We start from the raw sequence: 21,835 nt of genomic DNA, 5'->3' as shown, positions 1-21,835 counted from the left end.
ATAGCATTTACACACATTTAATAGAGTTGGGTCATGTTCCAAACCTGGTAAAGTTTCTTTAATTTCTTGTGGAAGAGAGTTCCAAAACCATGGACATGGAGCTGACAGCACCACCCTTGGAGCTGACAGTTCCACTGTTCCTGATCAGAACTGCCATAAAATCATGGTAACAAAGAGCCTGTCTTTTAGGAGCTTGGGTCTAGCCCTTTCAAGAAGCTTGAAATCATGGCCAGAATCTTTAAATGTCTTGATACTCCAACTCTTTTATAAACCTGTTTCCAAAGCACTTGTCAAGTCAAAATGGTAATATAGCAAGCAAAGCAGGCACTTCATAGACTCTCTGCAAAGTTTTGCCTACCTCATTGCCCAGAATTACTATAGGGAAGGTTGGTTTGTTTGTTTGTTACAAGAGGGTTGAAAATTCATTCAAATCAACAGTACACAGTAGTCTTTGCTTGAGGCAAGCAGATATTTTGTGAAAGTTAGGAGTGGCAGAACTCCTGACTGAGTTTATGCCTCACTCTAAGCCAGTTCTAAGAATAACAGTTGGATTAAAAAGCAAGACCAGAAGGCAAGATGAGCTGAATTTTTCATTTTGCAGGAAATTATGCAATTTTAAAACTCTGTGTTCCAAAATGGAACAGAAACATTTAAATTTCCCACAAAACAAAAATTCCAAAGCCTTCATTTTGGGTTGATTGAAACATTTTGTTCTGAGCTTGACTAAGTTTTTATTATAAAACACTTTTCTAAATTCAGCTGGAATCTACAAAGGGACCATCACTCGAAAAACAACATTTAGCTTTCAACGAATTGACATTGATGGTAAAGTGTTCTGCTGGACAACTTCTAACCAGCTCTACAAAATGGTTTAATTGAAGTTGAAGCTGAACACCCAAAACTGGCAGACTAAATATATTAGAAAGCAATAATTAAGTTAGTTAACTTCTCTCCTATGTAAATTCAATACAAAAATACTTTAGTGCACTGACCTCTCTACTTCTCCGCATTGTGAAGAATTATTGTTACTAGACTTCCAGGCAGACTGGACTGCTCACTTTCAAAGGCAACCACCTTCCACTGGAAATACATAAGCTGGTCAACAGGTAACATGTTAAACTAGAAATAACTTCTGTACTGTATCACATTTACAGAATACATGAATTAGAAATTGGGTAAATGAACCAGTTTTCTTCTCTTCTCCCCCCCGCACTAGGAGCTAACATTGAAAGTAAACCAACCCTGTTTAAAATAAGTTAAATACACACTGAGAAGGATTTAGTTTTATTTTAAAACGTTTGTCTAAAATTGATCAGATTTTTGATTGCAAAACATTTTGAACAAGAACAAAAATCAGTTCCCCTCCCCATCAAGTTCATAACTTCATTCAGGAAACTCAAAAAGTGAGTACAAATGGTTTTAGGCAATATACAAAGCTGTTTAAAACCACAGTTCTGAGTAAATCTAATTTCTCTTGCCCCACTACAAAAAGCTTTAGTTCTAAAATTCTTTTCTATACAGTTGACATAAGCCTTTTACATTTTTAAAAATTACAGTTAAAATCTGAATCCTTCAAAAACCATTTAGAAAGTAAGTTTTTATTTACAGATGATTCTGTACCCCCATGTAATGGATGACAGTCATAAATTAATGTCCACCTTATCTTTTTAAGCTGTCTGAGCAGCTTGATGTGTAATATTACCTAATGGCTGGAGAGTTGGGGTAGCTAATTTAACTTTTTACTAAAAACTGCAACTGCTGCCAAAGGTAATACATCCCAACTTTGGCCACATTTTTAGAGGTGGTGTCCTCTTGTCTCTCCCATTCCTCTGTCACTCTACAAAATGCCTGTATTTTTTCCTTAAGTTTGTATAGCCTAACCCCAAACCATGAACACAATGTATTGTGAGAGGAAAATTTTCAGAAATGTAATATTTCTGTGTCTGGCTTTATTACTGTATAGAGGGGGACATTGCAATGCCTTTATTAGGACAATTTAAAATTACATTATTCAGAAACTCTCAACTCTTGTAAGCAAATCTTGTCTATGTGCATTCATTTATGTATAACAAAGGCCAGGTTTAATGCAGCATCTGAGTACAGCCCTATTTATTGTCTGGCAACTACCTTTATTTAAGATACAAAAATATTGTGCTCAAATTATTAAAGCCAGAATATTGGCACTGTGAGCTATGGCATACAGTACATAACTGGAAAGGAAATAAAGTGCATGAGTAGTGAGTTAAGCATCAGATTTCCCTCGCTGTTAGAGTATAACTTAAATGCAGTGTGCAGTCCTTTGTACAATTCAGTCATGCCTACTACCTCTTCTCTCCTCTAATTGTGTTTTACTGTCTACTGTTCTGCATTAGTATCTCAACTCTTGATTTGGATTTGTTCGAGTTATAAAAATAGTCCTCTTGAACAAGCAGTTACAGGATACAAGCTGCTTTCATTTTCTTTTCTCTTGCTGTCTGACACACTGGACTATGGCATACAGGCGACCTTCAATATCAGGATCCAAATCCCTGTAACCTACCCACTTTTAGCAATCAGGCTTTACAAGTGGAATCAAGGACAAAACCTCAGGGGTAGCTGAGAGAGTGTGAGATACTAATAGTTTTAAAACAGCATGGTGGAGAACTCTCTCTGATAGATGGTGCGGTGGACTTTCCACACTTTAAACTCCTGCTTCAAACAGGCACCTTGCAGTAACAAGCAAGGCCAGCGCTCCCAAAGCTTTTCTAATGGCATGAGGAGGTATTGTATGTTTGTTTACCACAATGAATACATTCAACATGTTACAGTAAAAACATCGTACACTAACAGTGAGAAAGTATTCTGTTATGCATAATATAACTTCAATGTGTTCAAGTTTACTCATGGAGACCTACATAAAAATGTCTTTAAATGCAGTGGTGAATGGGTGAAGTAAGGAATATACATGGCACGCCATTTTAGCCTTCCCTCAGACAGACAGTGGTAGCTTCAAGAGCTGCAAGTCAGTTTTACAGAAACCAAATCCTCCGACTAAAATGAGCTGTACAAGCTAATCCACACCACCTTGCTAGCTTTGTGAATGCAGGTCCAGCCTCTTTGAAGTGACCTCCAATGGAAACCATGCTATTCTTCTGTGGTGAAGAGAGATATCATTAACGGGGGGGGAGGAAGCTATCCAAAAGCCCTGTAGTAGTTTGAGAGGGTCAGGTCAACTATTCCAGCCTTTGTGGTGATAAGGACTAAACGTACCATTTACTGGGGGAGGATTAGTCTAAGTTTAGCATCTGAAGTACAGGTAGGGATTCAATATATGATCTTAGAATTACTTTGTTTCCCCTACTTCATGCCATTGTTTTATGATTGTACAACTTGGCTGACTGTTTAAAAGTATTACAATTATTGCTAGCTAATTAAGGTTTTAAAACAGTAAAAAAAAAAAGTTTGACAGAAGTCAGAATTGCTTTAAACAAACCTCTGTAAGAGACAAAGTATAATTTTAACCATTGAAGCATAGTACTAAAACTTCACAACAGCGATCTACTTTATTTGGGACCCTTTTAAAGCCTTGAGATGGCAATCAAGCATTCTAGCTTCACCTGGATCTTTATGGTTGGATTTGTTTGCAGGTGATTGAGTCACATATGGTGTACTTTCTTATTCACAGCTTCTGTCTCTCCTCTTCACCTTGGTCAAATAAGTGGTTCTTCATATTCAGATCTTCAGGATTTGGGGCTAATGAGGGAGGAAGAAAGTAAAATTCTTAATACTGTAAGAGTTGGAATAATTGACAGATTTTGCATTTGTAAGATGTGGAACAGAGCAAGAGAAACAATATAGTCCTTATTGAAAGGATTGGGTCATTGTAGAATAGTGCAATATCACAAGTATCCCATTATGGTTTGCTTTTACGTATACCATGAAACTGTACTGAGTGCCCAGTTCTCTCATCTCATGTAAATTGGGAGTAACTTCACTGAAGTCTTATTGCACCAGAGTAAAACTGTGATAGCAAAATCTGGCCCCAGCTGTATTCAGAGCAAGCACAAAGGCATCAGAGTTAACTAAACTGACTAATAGAAAGCCAGTCAGTTTCATCCCTCCCAAAACCCTTTTAAAGGGACAGTTCTAAAAATACAATATACTGTGTACAAGAGGATTTAAAAAAACAAACAGGTTTTTACCATGCAAATTACTTCCATTGCCTGCCAGTGCTGCTTGCTTGTCAGTTTCAGATTCAGCCTCATTCTCATCTGAGTTGTAGTCCACTGCTATGTTGTTCTGGTTCGCTGCTTCTGCTCCCTGTTTTCCTATAAAGATATTTCGTTTCATTAGTTATTGGCCAACAACTCGCTACAGCTGCAGTAGAGCAGTGTTGCTAGAAAAGCAGTCTCCCTCATACTCAAATTCTACCTGTTGTAGAGTTGATCTTAAACCTTTGAAATTTGATTATTCTCTGCTTAGAGGTTCAGGTCTCAGCTATTCTTACTTGCTGCAGTTGCCTATCCAATTTCAGAACTAAGTTTACTATAACCCTTGTATATAGAAGGCTTGACAGCATGAGATATGTAGGGCTGGAAGGGACCTTCAAGAGGTCATCTAGTCAATTGCTCGTGCTGAGAGGCAGAAATGCATACACCAAGACCAAGCCTGCTGACATATTTGTCTAATCTCTTCTTTAAAAAGCTCCAAATGACAAGGATTCCATCACCTCCCTAGATAACCTGCTCCAGTACTTAACTATCCTTATAGTTAGATATTAGGAAAAACACTCTCACCTAATCTCCCTTGCTGCAAATCTGTCCAATGGACAGATTAAAATTCCCATACCACAGGATGCTAAGCAAGTCAATGTTCAGCAGGATAGGAAGAGCATGTGTTAGTAGAAGGTTACAGAAAGAAATGGTAAGTGGCAACCAAAGAAGGACAGTAGCAGCTATTAGTGGCACATGCAAAGGAGAAGAAGAATGAACAGCTTCCTCTGTTCAGCAAGATGTTTCCAACAAGCCACAGGCCTTCAGGATTCACAATGGTAGTCCACATATGACAGCCTTGCAAGCCTGTTTGTCTAATGACTCGGGACAAGTAACGAGTTTGGTAGGTAAGTAACAGTTTTATCCTGGTGAGTGTGGGCAAGGAGATTTTGTATCTATATGCATGTAAATTTTCATGACAGCTCTGAAAGACTGATATGAATAGTAAGTGTTGTATGTAAAGGTAGCCTAACTACATGTATCACATTCAAGGAGCATAAAAGATTGTAATGAAGTTCAGAAAACTAATCTTGGGCTTCTTGCGTTGACTTCGCTTTATCTGCAAGAGACTAAGCTCTAGTACCTGGAAAGCAGAGAACAGGTTTGCAGCAAAACTGGGGCTGGGGGATTCTTTTCATTTTGCTACAAATCAGACAGTCTTCATTTTATGGCCTGTGTAAACTCTTCTGCAACATCCCATTGCCTGTGTGCTTTTGATTTGTACTCTACATGAAATTCCAGATATAGCTGAGAATGTTGTCACTAAGACTGCGCCACTAGCCATAATGACTGCAGCTAGAAGTTTTGATGTACTTAGAGCCTTAGGCTGCCAAACTAGCTGCACCAAGTAGCTGCGCCATGTATTGATCAGTAGGCCTGGTACCCAATAATAAAGATGCCCGTAAAGACAATGATTGTACATCTGTCTGGTCTCCACTGTTCAGAAGGCAGTAGGGTGGGATGGCAGCAGGTGGGGTTCTAATCCCAGCACTGACACTGATTCACTGAGCAAGTTGCTTGAACTCCGCTTCTGTTTTCCCAGCTGTACAATATGACTAATACTCCAGCACCACTGTGAGGTGGGTAGGATTAGTTAACACTTCAGAAGCACTTCTAGAAAAGCTGTACATTTTCAAAGTTATTTTAATACACAATATATGACTACCTGCCCATTGTCACAGTGTATATGCACCACTACACTTTTAGATGGAATGTCTGACCTCCTCAAGTGTCTATGATCATGTGCCTTTCAAGAGCGTAGCCCATACTGGATATAAGCCTTGATATCAAGGCGCACAAGCTACCATTAGTATTTCAGTAGTGTACCCTATTCTGGATTTGTACTTTTAGCTCCCAGCTAGAGACATTTCTTCAAAATGCTTGGAATACACCAGTGGCAATGGAAAAAATTCAGGCCCCACCTCCTTCACCTGAACAGTCTATGGATGCTAAATGTATTATGCATTTTTGGGCTAGATAAATAAAGTTGGAGGATTGTGTACTGTAAGTGATAAAGTACTGCAGTATTTACCAAAGAAAGCCTCTGCGTTACTGAGTTCCATAAGTGAAGAATGCTTATTAGGTATGGACTAAAGATTAAGATGCAAATGCAAAGAAAAAAATCCACATAAAAATATTTGTGGCTTCTTTGGGGTGGGGGGGAAGCATTTGTGCCTGCAGACTGTATGAATATTCATGCACACGCAATTTATGGCTACAACTTTGGTTCCCTGTTCATTGTCCTCCTCCAAGAACTGCACAGAATTAATTTTACAGTCATGACAGGTTTCTATTTTCACATTGTCTGTACTATAATCACTTCTCCCACCTTTCGGCATCATAGGGCTGTTGCTTTGGAATTGAAAACATGAAGAGGAAATGTGAAAGATTATTTTAAGATACCTGATCATATTTCAAGAGGTTTTTTTACACACGCGTGTATAAATAAATATGGATAGAACATATTCAACTAACGTACAAAGACTCAGCAAGTGCTTGTTAGCACTAAAAATGTAGTTACATTTAGAGTGTTATTATAAGGCTCTATTCACACTAGAAATTTTTTCCAGTATTGTAATGTCAGTTAGGGGAGTAATTGGCTTTTTTAATTACATTTCTATAACTGGTATCAACTATATTCAGCAAAAGCTGTATCAGCACTAGGAATGGGTGTCAGTACAGTGTTACCAGCAAACCTTTTCTAGTGTAGCCGTGGGCTATAATTGAAGCCAAAGATGCAGGTCTGCTTAAAAACACACTACTTGCTAAAAGTTTCAGCCTTTGGGCTTAATCCTGCAAGATTCTAAAAGCATCAATGGAAGCTGAGGGGATGCACCAGCTAGAGGAAACTCAATGCTTCATAGACATCAAACCCACGGAAAGGACAGAGCCTAAGGATAGTTACTGTATAGGCAGGAGAAACTCTGGCTGGTAAACACTGAGCAGTGAACTAAAACATAATGGCTCTAGTTCACCAGGCATGAAGTAATACAGAGTAAATTCAGACTGCTTTGTCTCCAGGTACATATATAGGTAGTGCAAGTTTGCCAAGGTCACATCCAACACAAATATTACTATTTAAAAATTTCCTATTAAAAATAGCAGGTTTTTTTTCCAAACCAACAGAAACATTTCACCCCCACCCCCATTATAGATTTATTTTAATAGGTCAAATCCTACTAGAATTACTCATAAGGAGTCTGACTGATGTCAATGGACTTACTCGTGTAGGTAAAAGAGCGAGATTCAGCCCAACATCTGTACCAAACAGGCAGGACTGCTGATCACAGTAGCAATTTGGACCCAAACCACTCCAGAATACAACAAACAATCAGAACAGCTGGAAACAAACTCCATCTTCCACCCACAGAGCAACAAAAGCAGGTACTTTGTCTCTGAGCACCAGTCTTTCACATGACAGACCACTGCATTGTGGCACTTTATATTAATCATTTCTGCAGCAGGGAAAAAATGACCCTTGAAACATTCTACAAGATCATTGGATCTAGCTGCAAGTCACTTGGCAGCTAGATAGCCTGAGTGAGTCTTTATACTAACCATCCTGATTGGGCTCCTGGTCATCCAGCTGAGCATCATAATTTAAGAGGTGCTCTCTCTCCACTTCTTCGTTGGCAGCATTTTCTTGATTGACAGCATGGCCTGCAGGTAGTTCTTGCATTTTGACAGACTCCCTTTCTGCATCACCTTCTTTAGGAACATTTACCCCCTCATATGGATTCGGTTCCTTTCCTAGTTTAGGAGCTAGTTCTTCGTGATTCATGGCACTCTTGGCTGAATCATGTGGGGGTCCTTGATCAACAAAAAGCTTCTCATCTTCTGTTTTAGGCTCCTCTTTGTTCACCGCAACCAGATCATGTATTTCTTCTGTAAAGCAATGTAATGACAGTTTGTGCACTAAGCAGAGTTTTGGCCCTAGCAAAACTTAAGCCTTTAAAAAGCTAGAACAGAATCAACTGCTCTCTGCCCACCCACATTCAATTTTTTTCCTGTGCAAGGACATCTCTTTTAAGCTGCATCAACTCGAACAGCTGTATAGGCATAAATCAGGATACTCTAACTTAAAGGTACTATTAGAAACCACTGCAGGATTTGTATTTCATAAGGGCTTTAAAGTCTGCATAGTCTTTGTTTTATGGTCAATAGGGAAAAGGTCTGAATCCCTTTCAGGTTATAGTGAGAAGATCAATTAATAATTGGACTTGCAAAGTAGAATTATTTAAATACAGAGTTTTAATGTTCTATGTAAATGCCTGTTCTCACAGCATTAAAAGTGTAAAAAACGTGTGAGTGGGTGGGTGCGTGTGCACTTCTCTGCTAGCAATGCAACTGGCTTTAAACAGAGTCAACCTACAACAAGGTTGACCAGATGCGAGTTATACAAATAGCCTGTAGTAGCTGCTTTCATCTTTAAAATGGAGATGGCAGCTCACGGACACTACTGGTCCCAGCATACACTGCTGTGTCATTTTTGCCATGTATCTGTATTCTTACAGCGTTTTGAGATACAATTCACAAGAAGCTCCCTATATAAAAAGTCAAGTTGAAATACTAGCCCTCTGGAACGAGACCGGCAATAGGCTCAAAGTTGTATTTTAAGAAAATGTGGTAAAAAAAATTAAAGAGGAGACTGAATGTCAAACACATATGATGCTAAGCTGAGAACCTGGCAACTATTCATTCATTTATATTCATAGAGTTTAAGGCCAGTAGGGACCATTAGAGCATCTAGTTTAAACTCCTGAATATCACAGGACCTTAAATTTCACCCAGTTACTTCTGTATTGAGCCCAGTCACTTGTGTTTGACTCAAGGATAACTTCCAGCTGTTGCAGATGGGTCACACTTACTAAAACAAACTAATGTTTTAGGCTATTAAACTCAAGCCCTTGTTTCAGAAAGTCTTCAGAAAAGAGAGCATCTTTTCCATAGCAAATTAGGGATACTAATTTAGGCCTGCCAAACGCAACATTGTCCTGTTACTTGCAGTGTATACCTAGGGCTAGATTCACAAAGATTAGGCACCTCATTGTCACTTCAAATGTCTAAATCCAAAATTTAAATCCTCAGAAACTCAGCTGCCACCTAATCTGTGTGAGACCCAGGTTCAAATCCCCCTCTGCCCAGTGTGGAGCATGGACTTAAAGACAGGTTTCCTCCTTCCCAGGTGAGTGCCCTAACCACTGGGCTAGCGGGCAGGTCTCAATCTTTTTCCTGCTGAAGTGAGTATGCAATAGAGCAGGGACAGGAACCTGGGTGAGTGCACTAATCACTAGGCTACAGAGTCACTCATTCTTTCTCTGACCCACCACCACTGTTTTTTGCAAGAAAGGCTCCTAAGTCCAGTCAGTCTTAACTCCAGGAGAGGGTTTAGAGGTGGACGCTTAAGTCCTTTTAAGGAGCAAGACTAGTCCCTGCACTTCTCTTCAGTATTTCCTATTGCCTATCTTAGGCAGCTCCCCACTTAGCTTGCTGACTTTTGTGGATCCCATTCTTAGGCACCTAACTCTTCCCATGCATCATATAGGGAGCCTCAGTACCTAAAGTTAGGTGTTTCAAAGCTGAGCCCAAGTCCTTTTTGTGGATCTAGCCACTACTACTATAATATACTCCTCTGCCAATATTTTGACAGTCATTAGCAATTTAACTATAAAACTTTCCATAAGCATGGAAAAAATACAATGATCAATACGAATCTGCTGAACTAAGTTATATGCAATTTTTTTTACGTTTAATTAAATTAAAATTCAATTAATTAGAAGCCGTTTCTCACCTCAGTTGCTATTAAGGTGTTAGTGATGTAATTAGCCAATCTTACCTTTGTCTCTATGAGACTCAATCTCTGCTACCTTTTTTACACGGGGTGTTGTCTTTGATGCTTCTATAGCTACATTTCCAGGAATTCTGTCCTTGTCTTGCTCCTTATTTCCTTTCTGCTCTTCCAGCTCATGCAGTTGGAGCTCTGGTCGATTAGAAGTTGGCAGCTGAATATTACCCTTAAAAGCATATACAGACATGTGATTTGTCCATCCAAATGCTTATTTCTACGCTCTGATTTATATTTCATCTTTAATCCTGACTAGAGAAATCTAAATGCATCTAAAACCAATTCAAGAAATAGACTTGAACTGAAATCTTCACTGGAGCAGTAGCACAGTTTCCACACGCAGAGCAGTTTGGTATCATGCCTCTTCCAGTACTACTCCACCCAGTACCATCAGGTTCAGTAGTTGCTGTGCATCAGGGGCTATTGTTCTCTGAAGCACCATTTCCGAGCAGGAAGGACATGGGCCTCCGGAGCACCAAGAAATAGTTTTGGATCCAGAACAGAGGCAGTACAACTTGCCCCCAGGCTGCCCTGCTAGGCTGGAGGAGCTACTAATGTTATTTTTTCCAAGGAGGGCTCAGCTTTCAATAAGTTTTGGGAACACTAATTTATGGCAGCCCAATTCAGATACATAATTAGTTCAACCTGGACTGTTCTGATGTTACTAGTTAGGAGTCCTGCCCTCCTCCTCTGCACTCAATGAACATATTTTTGTTGTTTACTTATTGTAATGCCTGATCACAAGTTTATCCAAGCTCAGAGAGCGGGTGAGTGGCAAATGGATTAAGATGGGGATCTTGTAAACCCCTAAATACCATCTCCTCCAAAAAAAGTATTGTAATCCTTCATCCACCTCATTGGGACCATCTGCTTCTTTATCACATCTGTTGACCACCACCCGGACTGTTCACAAAGGCAGCTAACATGTGTGGGTTTAGTACAGCAAATGTTTTACAAAGCCACAGAGGCCACTTTGGCTATCACGATTTGCTACAGCATGAGTGTTCATTGATATAGAGACTCTGTGCACAAGTAACCACATAGCAGACATCAGCATCCGATGACAAGGTGAATCAGTCACAAAGAAATGTCAACTGAGCTCCAAATGTGGTATGCAGAATATGGAATAGTCCAGTTTTATTTGAATCGTTAGGGGTATTCTGAGGTCTCAGATAAAGTGGTTTCAGATGAAAGGAGGAAGCTGGCGGCCTCACTATAAAGAAGCAACTCTCTGGTCCACCAAATCAGGAGTGCAGCAAAAGGAATGACAATTGGCTGGCTCTACTGGGGCATGCACTAAGAAACCCCAGGATAGAGGTACCCCAGGATTATGAGAACCAAGCTTCAGTTAATCAGGCTTCACTGTAATGCAATGGAACTAGGCTAAGTATATAGTATCAATAAAACTCCTTAACAGTGAGATCTGTTAAACTGTCAGTCTCCCCCAGCTAGGCAAAGCAAAGGCCACTGATTAATTTACAAGTAAGCTAGAGATAGAACACTAGAGCATATACCAGGAAACCTTTACTCTAGTGAACTGCTTAAAGTTTAATAGCGGTAAAAGAATATCAGCTTAAAGTTCTGCCACTTTAGAAATTCAGCCACTGAAATTTTAGGGGCAACAAAAAAACAAAACTAAAACAAAAACAACTTACTCCTATGAGCATTTTACTGGCTAAATGCTAAACTGGTTTGCTTTTACAAGCATAAAACTAAGCAGCACTTTAAGTTTCTGCTGTCCTATATCAACTTCTTGCAATTTGAAATCTAGGCTGTAATAAAGCTCTTACTTCTCTGTACTTGTTTATAATGTATGCAGGAGAAGAACAATTCTACATAAGATCATAGAAGCCATATATTTTATATGCCTGGTACATAAACTATCAATGCCAACAAATAGTGTAGAAAATCACATGCATTCTGCACAAAAAAAGTTTCCTGCCTGAGCTTCAGTAAAGCTAGAGATGAACAAATATTGGAATAAAGTATTTACAAACAATGTCTGAATAACACATACACAAATTCACTTGGACAGTATTTTCACCTTTGTGTATTATACAAACATTTATACAGCAATTTGTTTTCAAGAATGTCCATAAAGGGGGGAATTCTTAACTATGAAAATGTTTGTTAAGGCTTATGTAGAAAGAGTGTGTGTAACATCTTAAAAATGTCCAATTTCAGTCAAAGTCAGGGCTTTGACTTGGGTGACCAAGCACAGCACAAAGAGCAAATACTCAACCCATTCATTTACTGAATAGTACAGAAGTAATCCAAAGGATTAAATAGGTTTGCACAAAATATTTGAACAATTTTTAACAATGAATAATTGCCAAACAGAAAAAAGGCTAAACTGGAATACATTTATTTGTGGTGCACAGCTGACATTCAACTTTCTAGGTAACTCTGAATAGAAGACTTTTCAGGCTCAACACAAACCATTTTTCATTCTTCAGATTACTTTACAAAATGAAACTGCAACACCAAAATCCTTTAAGGTACAATTAATGGCAAATTTGCTTTATAACATATTACTTTAAAGCTTGTTTTTTTAAACTTGTGTTTTAATTTTAATATATGAAATACCATGTACTATCAGTATCCCGCCTCCTCCAGCAGCAGCTGCTCTTCCCACCCTCCTGGTGGCGGAGGCCGATCGCAGTTACTGCGGTAACTGGACTTTTGCTGGTCCAGTCAGCAGTGCTGATCAGACACAGCACAGGTCCCCTTTCACCTGGGGTTTCCGGTCAAAAACCAGACACCTCCAACCCTAGATAAGCCTCACTCAAAACAACAGAGGTCAAGCTGCAACTTCCTCATTTATTATCAGAAACACTAACCTCACAAGCTTAACAGGAAGATCTAGTACATTATAACAGAAAAAAATCATGAAAATCTTCTCCTATTTTATATATTAAAGGATCAAAGAGTAGCACCCTATGGGAGAAAGCAACATAGCACAGCTCTATTGACTTCTTAAGTAATGGTACAACTGACTTTCTGCCAAAAAAAACCAAACAAAAACAAAACGAAACAAAACAAAACACAGGCTTACCTGGTAGTTTTTGTTGGAATTTTTCAATAAGTCTTTGATTTCCTTGGCCTGTGGTGCCTCACTGCCTTTTTTTGTGATCTCATCTATCCTCTCTTCACATTGTTCTTTTAATTCTTTCATCTGATTGATGCACTGGGACCTTGAGGGAAAGAACAAGTAGTTTATAGAGGTACTATCATCCCAACATCTCTAACAGACACACCTTTCTTAAAAAAAAAAAAAAAAAAAACCTCACAAAAGGTGCATCTCTTTCCTTTTTGCTGATTTCCTAGTCCTACATTTGCATAGTTTGAAAAAACAACAACAGAGAAATAGAAGGTGAGGGGACATCTCCATGGGAAAGTTGTACTGGTTTAACTAAATGTGCCACTCTACACTGGTTTAGTTAAACCAGTGCAAAAGGTGTGTTTTGGTTTAAACCAGGCTTATTTTTAAGTCAATTAGGAGCCTCTTATGTGTCTCAGGAGCAAAGACCAGAAATTACAATTTGACCTAGTAAGTTATCTTTTGGCGGGAGAGGAGAAAATAACAAGGAACCAGGGAGATCTTGGATGCTGTTGTGACAATTGGGCCTACAAATTTACCTGAATTGTGAGCTCAACTGTAAAAAGTATGTAAAAGTTCATACAATGTTACATAACCTATAACAACAAATGTTGATGGGAAAAGGTATGAAAGGGAGATAGACAGACTGAATTAGTCTAAACAAAAAAGGACAAGTTGATATGACTCAAGGACTGTGTTGAAATTATGGAGATGAGGAGCTGGAAGTTAATGAGCCAAAATCAATTAATGAGTCAGACATTAGGCCTAATTGATGAACAAAATAACAAAGGGATAGGCTATGCCACCCATCGCTCCCTTTTTGGGTCCTTAAAAGCAAGAAATTTTGTGGGGAAAGCTGGAAAGAAAAAGAACAGAATGAAAGAACAGACAATGGCTATTGGAGCAAGCTTCATCACCATAGCTGCCACCCACGCTGTTTTCTGGGACCCCAGGATTCCATCATCCTGATCTGGAGAGGTGTCCTGACCAGACTGGGCCAGAGAGAGAGAAGGTCCCAGGTGACATCGCCACCCCTACCAGCTCCAGCTGAACCCAAACATCACCTGAGATGACAGTTATACCATCTTTGATACCATCTAAGAGACAGTCAAACAAGGGGGCTTTTCCTTCTAAGATGGCTGTCAACAACAACAGCAGCAGCAACGACATCTCCAGCCCATCTCAAGTAACTTCTCTTTTCCCCAAAAGGCCAGTTATTACCACCTAAGACACTGTCAAACAGCATGGGGGGTTTCCTTTTAAAATCTTTCATCAAACCAACTGAAGGCCTAACTTAATATTTTACATTTCAAATGCTATTAGCTGTTTTTCCTTCTTGTCTGTATCTTTAATAAAAGATTTAAAAAAAATTTTATTGGTGTGTTTGCCATGGTGCTAAGCAGGCTGACGAACCAGACCTTTTCCAACACCATTTAATGTTAGACAGCGGCGGGGTTATATTAACACTGTTAGCTTATTTCATTTAAATTAATATAACTGCCCATTCAGAAGTATTTTGTATTAGATATAAAATTACCATTAGAAAAAACAATGTTCTTTCAAAATGTGCGTCATTTCTGAAAATATACTCCTTTCTTAGTTTTTTACTGAAATGCCACTGCAACACGTGCCAAGAAAACGGAGGGGAACACTTTTAAAAGAGAAAGTCATGTTGCAAATAGCTCAGCTGGCATGTGACTCCTCAAGATGGATGGGGGAAATTACACATTTCAAGTATTAGCTGTAAGCCTTTAGGTATTGATTCTGCACAGAAACAGTTGGACTGATGACGTTCCCCTGGATTAATGGAATGTTAGGAGGTAGCTGATATTTTCCTCCCATGCCTACAGCATGAATGTAAGTTAATTTAGCAGGGATAGGGAAGTGCTTTAGTTTATTGTGTTGGTGGGCTCAGAACACTTCCACACACAGGGGCCCAAGAAGAATAGACAAATTTGCCCACAATAAACCGCAAAACAATTGCTAATGCGGCTCAGTTTAGTGCACCACTGAGAACCATGGGATATGTCTCCAGAAGGTCTAGTGCCTCACCCAGATTGCTGCAACATCTGTGTAGACATGGCAACACAGGTATGACTCAAGTGTGGCTTTGCAGTGTGGAGACTCACAGATGGGCATGGCTATCTCAAGTAAACTCTGCAGTGAAGACATATCCCAAGTGAGCAGGTCATTTGTTTTTAGTGCAAGAGTCAAAAAGGCACTTACTTCGCATCTAGAAAGGAAAGGAAGAGGTAGACAGATCTGTTGTTGAATGTGTGACCTTTGCTAACATTTTGTTTGTGCTGCACCAGGAGAGTTTGGGCTTTACAAAAGCATGATTTAGCTGACTAACTTCTAAATGTAAGAAAGTCATCAAACTAAAGGAAACTCCTAAAATTAATAAGAGTGAACACCATGGACTGCAGAAAAACTGAGCACAGGCATGAGTTATATTAATATTAGTTTCTTAACTCCTGGGGGAAATAAGGAGATCTAGAATTGTCTTCAGGTAATGTGGGAGATTTTGAGAATCTTCTGGGAGATCTGTAACAGGGTTCTAACTGTGGCCTACAAAAGCTGGCTTCACTCTCCTTTTTATGTGTGCTTACATACTGCACGGGCTAATGAAGCCAACTCATGTAACCACTTAGTTTTTAGTTGTTGCTGTAGGATAATTTTGGTTTTTGTGAAAGGTTGCAGATCAGCAATTCTGTAGATTAAAATCCTCTGTTCATGCACATGGCAGTAGTGCAAGCTTCTCCACATTGGCGGGGGTGATCCAAGTGCCCCATCCGCACCTGGAAAATCTACCGCTCGTAAATTCAGTCCCCCTGCTCTGTTCAACGATTGACCTCTCTGCCAATACTAAATAAAATGTGCCAATTACAGTAGCATGTTTGCTGTACAGAGAGCTGCACTGGCCACTAGGAACTAGACTGAGACCACCAACTCATTTCATATTGGCCACCAGAGAGCCACGGGGTCGTAATGATTTTTCCACTTACTAGCGCTGCGGAGATTGAACAAATTATTCAACTCTTCATTTTAAGAACAGATTAGTTAGAAGAATATGCAACTGAACATTCAGATAAGAATTCAAGAGAACAAACAAGTTTGGGTGTTTTGTTTGTTTTTATTAGCATGTGGGTGCAGAGGGGAACATTCAGAAATACCCAGTTACCCTGTACAATTAAAAACAGATTTTTTTAAAGACAACTTTTATACACGTTTATACAGGACATAGTAAAGATTACCCTAATGACTACCTTAGCAATAGACTACCCTAATACTCCACAACTTGCTCGGCTTTTGTTTGCAACCCTAGTTTGTTAAAATGAAAACACACTCCAACTCCAGGAGAGGAGTTTTCAGGTTAAATCCCAGAATCCTCCTGTAACTCCTGTTGTTGGTCTGAGTGAATTCTAAAAGAAAAGGCAGGACTGCACATGTAGTATGAAACTGAGGATCTCTCGATTAGTCAGTTACTGAGGAACATACTCTCCTTTTAACTGTAATACTAGTAAGCCCATATACCTCACTGCTGACTAATGCTGATCCAAAGTCCATTGAAGTCAGTGGAAAGGATTCCATTTTGCAAACCTCCCTAATTAATGTATAATGGAAGATTTTCAAAGACACAGAAGAAAATTTGCCTAATTTGCCTTTTGTACCTTTGAAAATATCTCCCACATAAATAATCTTAACTTCTTCTGTAATCAGCATTCACTTAAAAAGCTCAGAAATCAATTCACATTCGATCCTAATCATGACTAATTCCAAAAGCAGGAAATGAGAGTTACAGAATTGAATTAAACAAAAACGAAACTACAGACTTACTTCAGAGCCATAGTCCCCACTTCATGAATCACTGTCACATTCTTGATTAGAGAATTATTTTTAAAAGTATTTTGTAGCATCTTAAACATTTAGAACTCAGTTGTCTTGCTGTAAGTTTTTATTTTTGACAAACAACTCCCCCTTAGTTCTCCCTCTGTTTCTAATATAATGCAAATCACCGTGGCTCAGTTTAGTTGATCTCCTCATTTGCGTGTGAGCACCCACTCATGGAGGCACACCACTGGGAGTAATGTTTGTTGGATCAAAAAGGACAAAGATAATCTGAGTAGCTAGTCAAATTTCAGGAGAGGGATGCTCCAGTTGGAAGCAGAAATTGATGGAAGTCTGATTATTTTTTTTTATGCAATCTTGTTTATTTACAAGGAATGTACAAAGTCCTGCTTCTCCAAACACAGGAGGAACCAAGCACAAAAGATGCCATTTCTTAGCTTACAGTCTCACTCAAGCCTCTTTGGCCAACACCAGACCCAAAACCAAGAGCTCTCTCTAGCTTTTTCCAGGGTCACACAATGCTCACAAGGCTATTTCTTGGTTTTCTTTTCTGCTTCTGCCTCCCTTTTTTCTTTTTGGTTCTCAATTTGTGTATATTTGGCACACACACACATCCGGTCACAATATCCAGTGGAACCCTTCCCCACACTCGGCAGAGTCTGTTAGGCTTTGTTTTACACGTGGCTCCTTAAGTGTTTCTGACGAAGATGGGCGCATTCACACATCAGTTCGAATGAGGTTTTAACCTCAAACCATAACAAGGTTTCACCCAGCTCATAACTAGGGCCCTACCAAATTCACAGTCCATTTTGGTCAATTTAACGGTCACAGGATTTTAAAAATCGCAAATTTCATGATTTCAGCTATTTAAATCTGAAATTTCACAGTGTTCTAATTGTAGAGGTCCTGACCCCAAAAAGGAATTGTGGGGGTGTCACAAGATTAGCGTAGGGGAAGTTGCAGTGCTGCTCTCCTTACTTCCGCACTGCTGCTGGCGGCGGCGTTGCCTTCAGAGCTGGGCAGTTGGAGAGCGGCGGCTGCTGGCCGGGAGCCCAGCTCTGAAGGCGGAGCTGCCGCCAGCAATAGAAGCACAGAAGTAAGGATGGCCTGGTATGGTATTGCCACCCTTACTTCTGCGCTGCTGCCTGCAGAGCCGGGCCCTCAGTCAGCAGCCGCCGCTCTCTGGCTGCCCAGCTCTGAAGACAGCAATGCAGAAGTAAGGGTGGCATGGTATGGGGTATTGCCACCCGTACTGCTGAGCTGCTACTGGCAGGGCACACAAAAGACCAGATTTCATGGGGGGAGACCAGATTTCATGGTCTGTGATGCATTTTTCATGGCTGTGAATTTGGTAGGGCGCTACTCATAACATTACTATTGCTCCCTCTGCCACTGGTGCTGTCCTCTATGGAAGAGGAACTACCAGTCTGGTTTGTCTGTTTGTTTTAACTTTTCAGGGTTGGATTAAAAAACAAAAGCAAACAAAAAAGAACAAACCTTTATAATCCAGAGGACATTCCTATTGCGATTACAACAATTTTAGAGCAGACCAGATTAACTAATTGAAACAAATAGGTCTGCTGCAGATTTTCCTGCTCTTACTTTTCTTATAACAAAACATTCAACTGGCATTTAGTCCAAATAATTGTTACCCAATGCCTTGTAATTCTGAGTGCAGCAGAAGTACCCTGCCTCATCTTGAGAAGACAGTACAACAAAAAGAACTATCACACTGAATCACAAGCACACTGAAAATACACTCTTTGTCCTCAGGAGTTTACTCTATGTGAAAGTGTTTGCATTCCTATCAAGGTGAAAGGTGAGTTTAATTACTGATCATGACTAATTCCAAGAAGAGGAAATGAGAGACACTATACTGAATAAAGAGCATTTTAACCTGCTGCCAATATACAGCAATGCATACAACAAAGACTCTTTCATTTTGTGGGCATGAAACCACATTTCTGCATTTCAATTTGCTAAGAACATAAGAACTGCTACAAGATCTCCTACTCTCATTCCTAGATGTAACAAATTCTTCTGAATGACTAGGTTGTGCTAAGGCTTTAACGAACAGTTTCCCTCCTAAAAGACAGTAGGTTTCCCACAAGATTCAGAACAAAATCTGTTAATTAGAGACTACTACAATAATTTGATTTTCTCAATGTCTTCTAATTTAACATACACAATTCAGAGCGGTAGCACTCCTGTCTGTATTGGAATATCTTTTGTTTAAATAAAAAAAAAAAAAAGAATTTATACCCGGTCATGCTTCTGAGTAATTTTTGAACTGTATTTCTAATTTTAACCCATTTTCTGGTTCTGAATGATACTATGATACTACCCCTCCTCATTTTCTCTGCTCACTAAACTTAAATTGAACTTGGAGGATTAGCAGTTCTCAATGGCAGACATGTAGGCACAGTGAAACTGCCAGTTCTTTAATCACCACCGCCTCATGTTATTTCATTATCACACACCATCGACCACACTATGCTAACAGCAATGTTTGGTTTTACTGCTCTTAAATGAATTAGAAGATATTATTTATTTCCTCAAGAGTAAATAACATTGTGAAGATCTTTTTACGTTTGCCAACGAAGTAATTACTTCTTCCAAAGGCTCGATACACAAAGAAGATGGAAAATGATAATTCCTAAGCCTTTAGAATGTCTACGTCACAAGTTCTCTCTCCATACACATTTTAAAAGTGTGAGTTGCGCACTACTGAGCACACTTATGTATACATCTCTATGACTAATGAAATATGAAGTGGAATGCAGTGTTAAGGCGACAGTAAAAAGAAAGCACAAGAGGTAATATAAAAAGTTAACAGCAACATTAAGTCTGACACATTATACTGCCTGTGAAATGTGCCATAAAAATCGTGAAAAGTATTTTCTACAGCTATAAAAATAAGAAACATATGAATAGAAACCATGTACTTCTGTACAATGCAACTTATGCAGTGATGGAAACAATTTCTGCCTTTCTTGAATGAGATTATAACTGGGCAACCATAAACCTAGGTCTCAGAAGGAGGAAAGCTCCAGAGGGATTCCGCACAGCTACCCCTGTTGGGGAGCTGGAACTGAAAAGGTCATGTTTCCTAACCCCTTCACCTCCACTCTTAAAACATGGTTGATCCCCAGAAGCCACTCAGAGGCCTAGCACCTCCACAAGTGTTCTGACCCCCACCAACCTGGAAGCATGGATTCACTGGTGCCACTCTACCAGGTCTTCAAGCTGGGCCTGGCTACTGTGTGATATATCCCTGACACCTAGTCTACACAGCAGACCATACCCTCTGAAGGGCCTTTGGGGGAAGGAGAGGGAGAGAGTTATGGGTGGATGGTGCCTGAGGCCCACTCTGTAATAAAAGGGGGAGTTTTGGGCATAGATTACCTCCTGTGCGTGAAGATCTGGGCCATTAGCATTAAAGACATCCCATTTAGGGTTTGGTATAAAACTGCTCTTGCAGGTCTCAGCCTTCCATGGGAATTGCTGGCAAATAACTGATCTTCACTGCCTCCAGTTCTGTGTCTAGCAGAGGATTATGAAGCAGAGACTCAAAAGACATGATTCTGTCCTCCCCTTCCACACTTTTAAACATGCCAAGGGGTAGATTTGGCCATCTGTTGGGTTCAACAAATTTAGAAAACCAGGTTATGTGTACAAGGCCCACAAGGTTTCAATTTCATAAGGTCAGCAGTTGCATAGTGTGACAAAGTTCCTCCTCTGCCTTGGTGGGTCCTGCGCTTATTGGCGGATTTTCTCATCTCAGAGGTTTACAGCAGCCCTCAGTTTGGCCACTTTCGTGGTTAAGATCTGCCGTTCACTCAGTTAGCCTCATCACTGGCCAGCATGGGGAAAGGAAGAAGAACAATCCCCGCAGTCTCTGCTGTTCCACCGAGTGGATCGAGGAACAGGCCAGAGACCTTGCCCTCTGGTGGAACCCACAGTCCAGTTCAACTCCTCCAGTATCAAGTAGGGAGTTGTGGGGATGGAGGGAACCTGCCCTCTACTCCAGGTTCCAACCCAGGGCCCTGTGGATTGCAGCTGTCTACAGTGGCTCCTGTAACAGCTGCATGACAGCTACAACTCCCTGGGCTACTTCCCCATGGCCTCCTCCCAACACCTTCTTTATTCTCACCACAGGATCTCCCTGCTGATGTCTGATAATGCTTGTACTTCTCAGTCTTCCAGTAGTATGCCTTCTCACTCTCAGCTTCTTGCGCCTCTTGCTCCCAGCTCTGCGCACGCACCACAAACTGAAGTGAGCTCCTTTTTAAACCCAGGTGCCCTGATTAGCCTGCTTTAATTGATTCTAGCAGCTTCTTGATTGGCTGCAGGTGTTCTAATCAGCCTGTCTGCCTTAATTGTTTCCAGAAAGTTCCTGATTGTTCTGGAACCTCCCCTGTTACCTTACCCAGGGAAAAGGGACCTACTTAACCTGGGGCTAATATATCTTCCTTCTATCACTCTCCTGTCACAGTAAGTAAACAGGGTGGGTGAGTCATCAGGAAGTCAGTTGCTCTACAATTTATACAAAGTCTACGAAGTTTACTAATGTCACCTGTCTTTGTCCATATATACAAGAAACAAGGTAAATTGTTTCACAGCTATTTTAATTTGAGACCATCTGACAATTAACCTTCAGCACAAATTCTCTGGAGCTAGAAGTCTGAAAACCCATACCTAACATGCAATTCAAAATAAACTAAACAAAGCCTAGTAATGTGTAACTATTTGAAAGGTAGCTTGAATCTGGGGCCTAATCTTGTGCAGGAG

At 40.0% G+C, this 21,835-nt stretch overlaps 1 protein-coding gene across 1 annotated transcript in view; it reads right to left on the bottom strand.

The window, feature by feature from the left end:
* Window positions 1-1,313: 1,313 nt before the first annotated feature.
* The window catches only part of GOLM1 (golgi membrane protein 1), a 59,200-nt gene continuing 38,678 nt past the window's right edge, over window positions 1,314-21,835 (bottom strand). Inside the window, exons 6-10 of the mRNA XM_077817508.1 lie at window positions 13,151-13,289; window positions 10,087-10,264; window positions 7,809-8,135; window positions 4,182-4,307; window positions 1,314-3,732 (exon numbers count right to left, since the gene is read on the bottom strand). Coding sequence (XP_077673634.1) covers window positions 3,659-3,732; window positions 4,182-4,307; window positions 7,809-8,135; window positions 10,087-10,264; window positions 13,151-13,289 — 844 coding nt within the window. The 3' untranslated portion in view covers window positions 1,314-3,658. The remainder of the gene's footprint in view (window positions 3,733-4,181; window positions 4,308-7,808; window positions 8,136-10,086; window positions 10,265-13,150; window positions 13,290-21,835) is intronic.

The sequence above is a fragment of the Eretmochelys imbricata genome, chromosome 5 (genome assembly GCF_965152235.1).
Source record: "Eretmochelys imbricata isolate rEreImb1 chromosome 5, rEreImb1.hap1, whole genome shotgun sequence".
Lineage (NCBI taxonomy): Eukaryota > Metazoa > Chordata > Testudines > Cheloniidae > Eretmochelys > Eretmochelys imbricata.
This window is presented reverse-complemented; position numbering and strand designations above follow the sequence as displayed.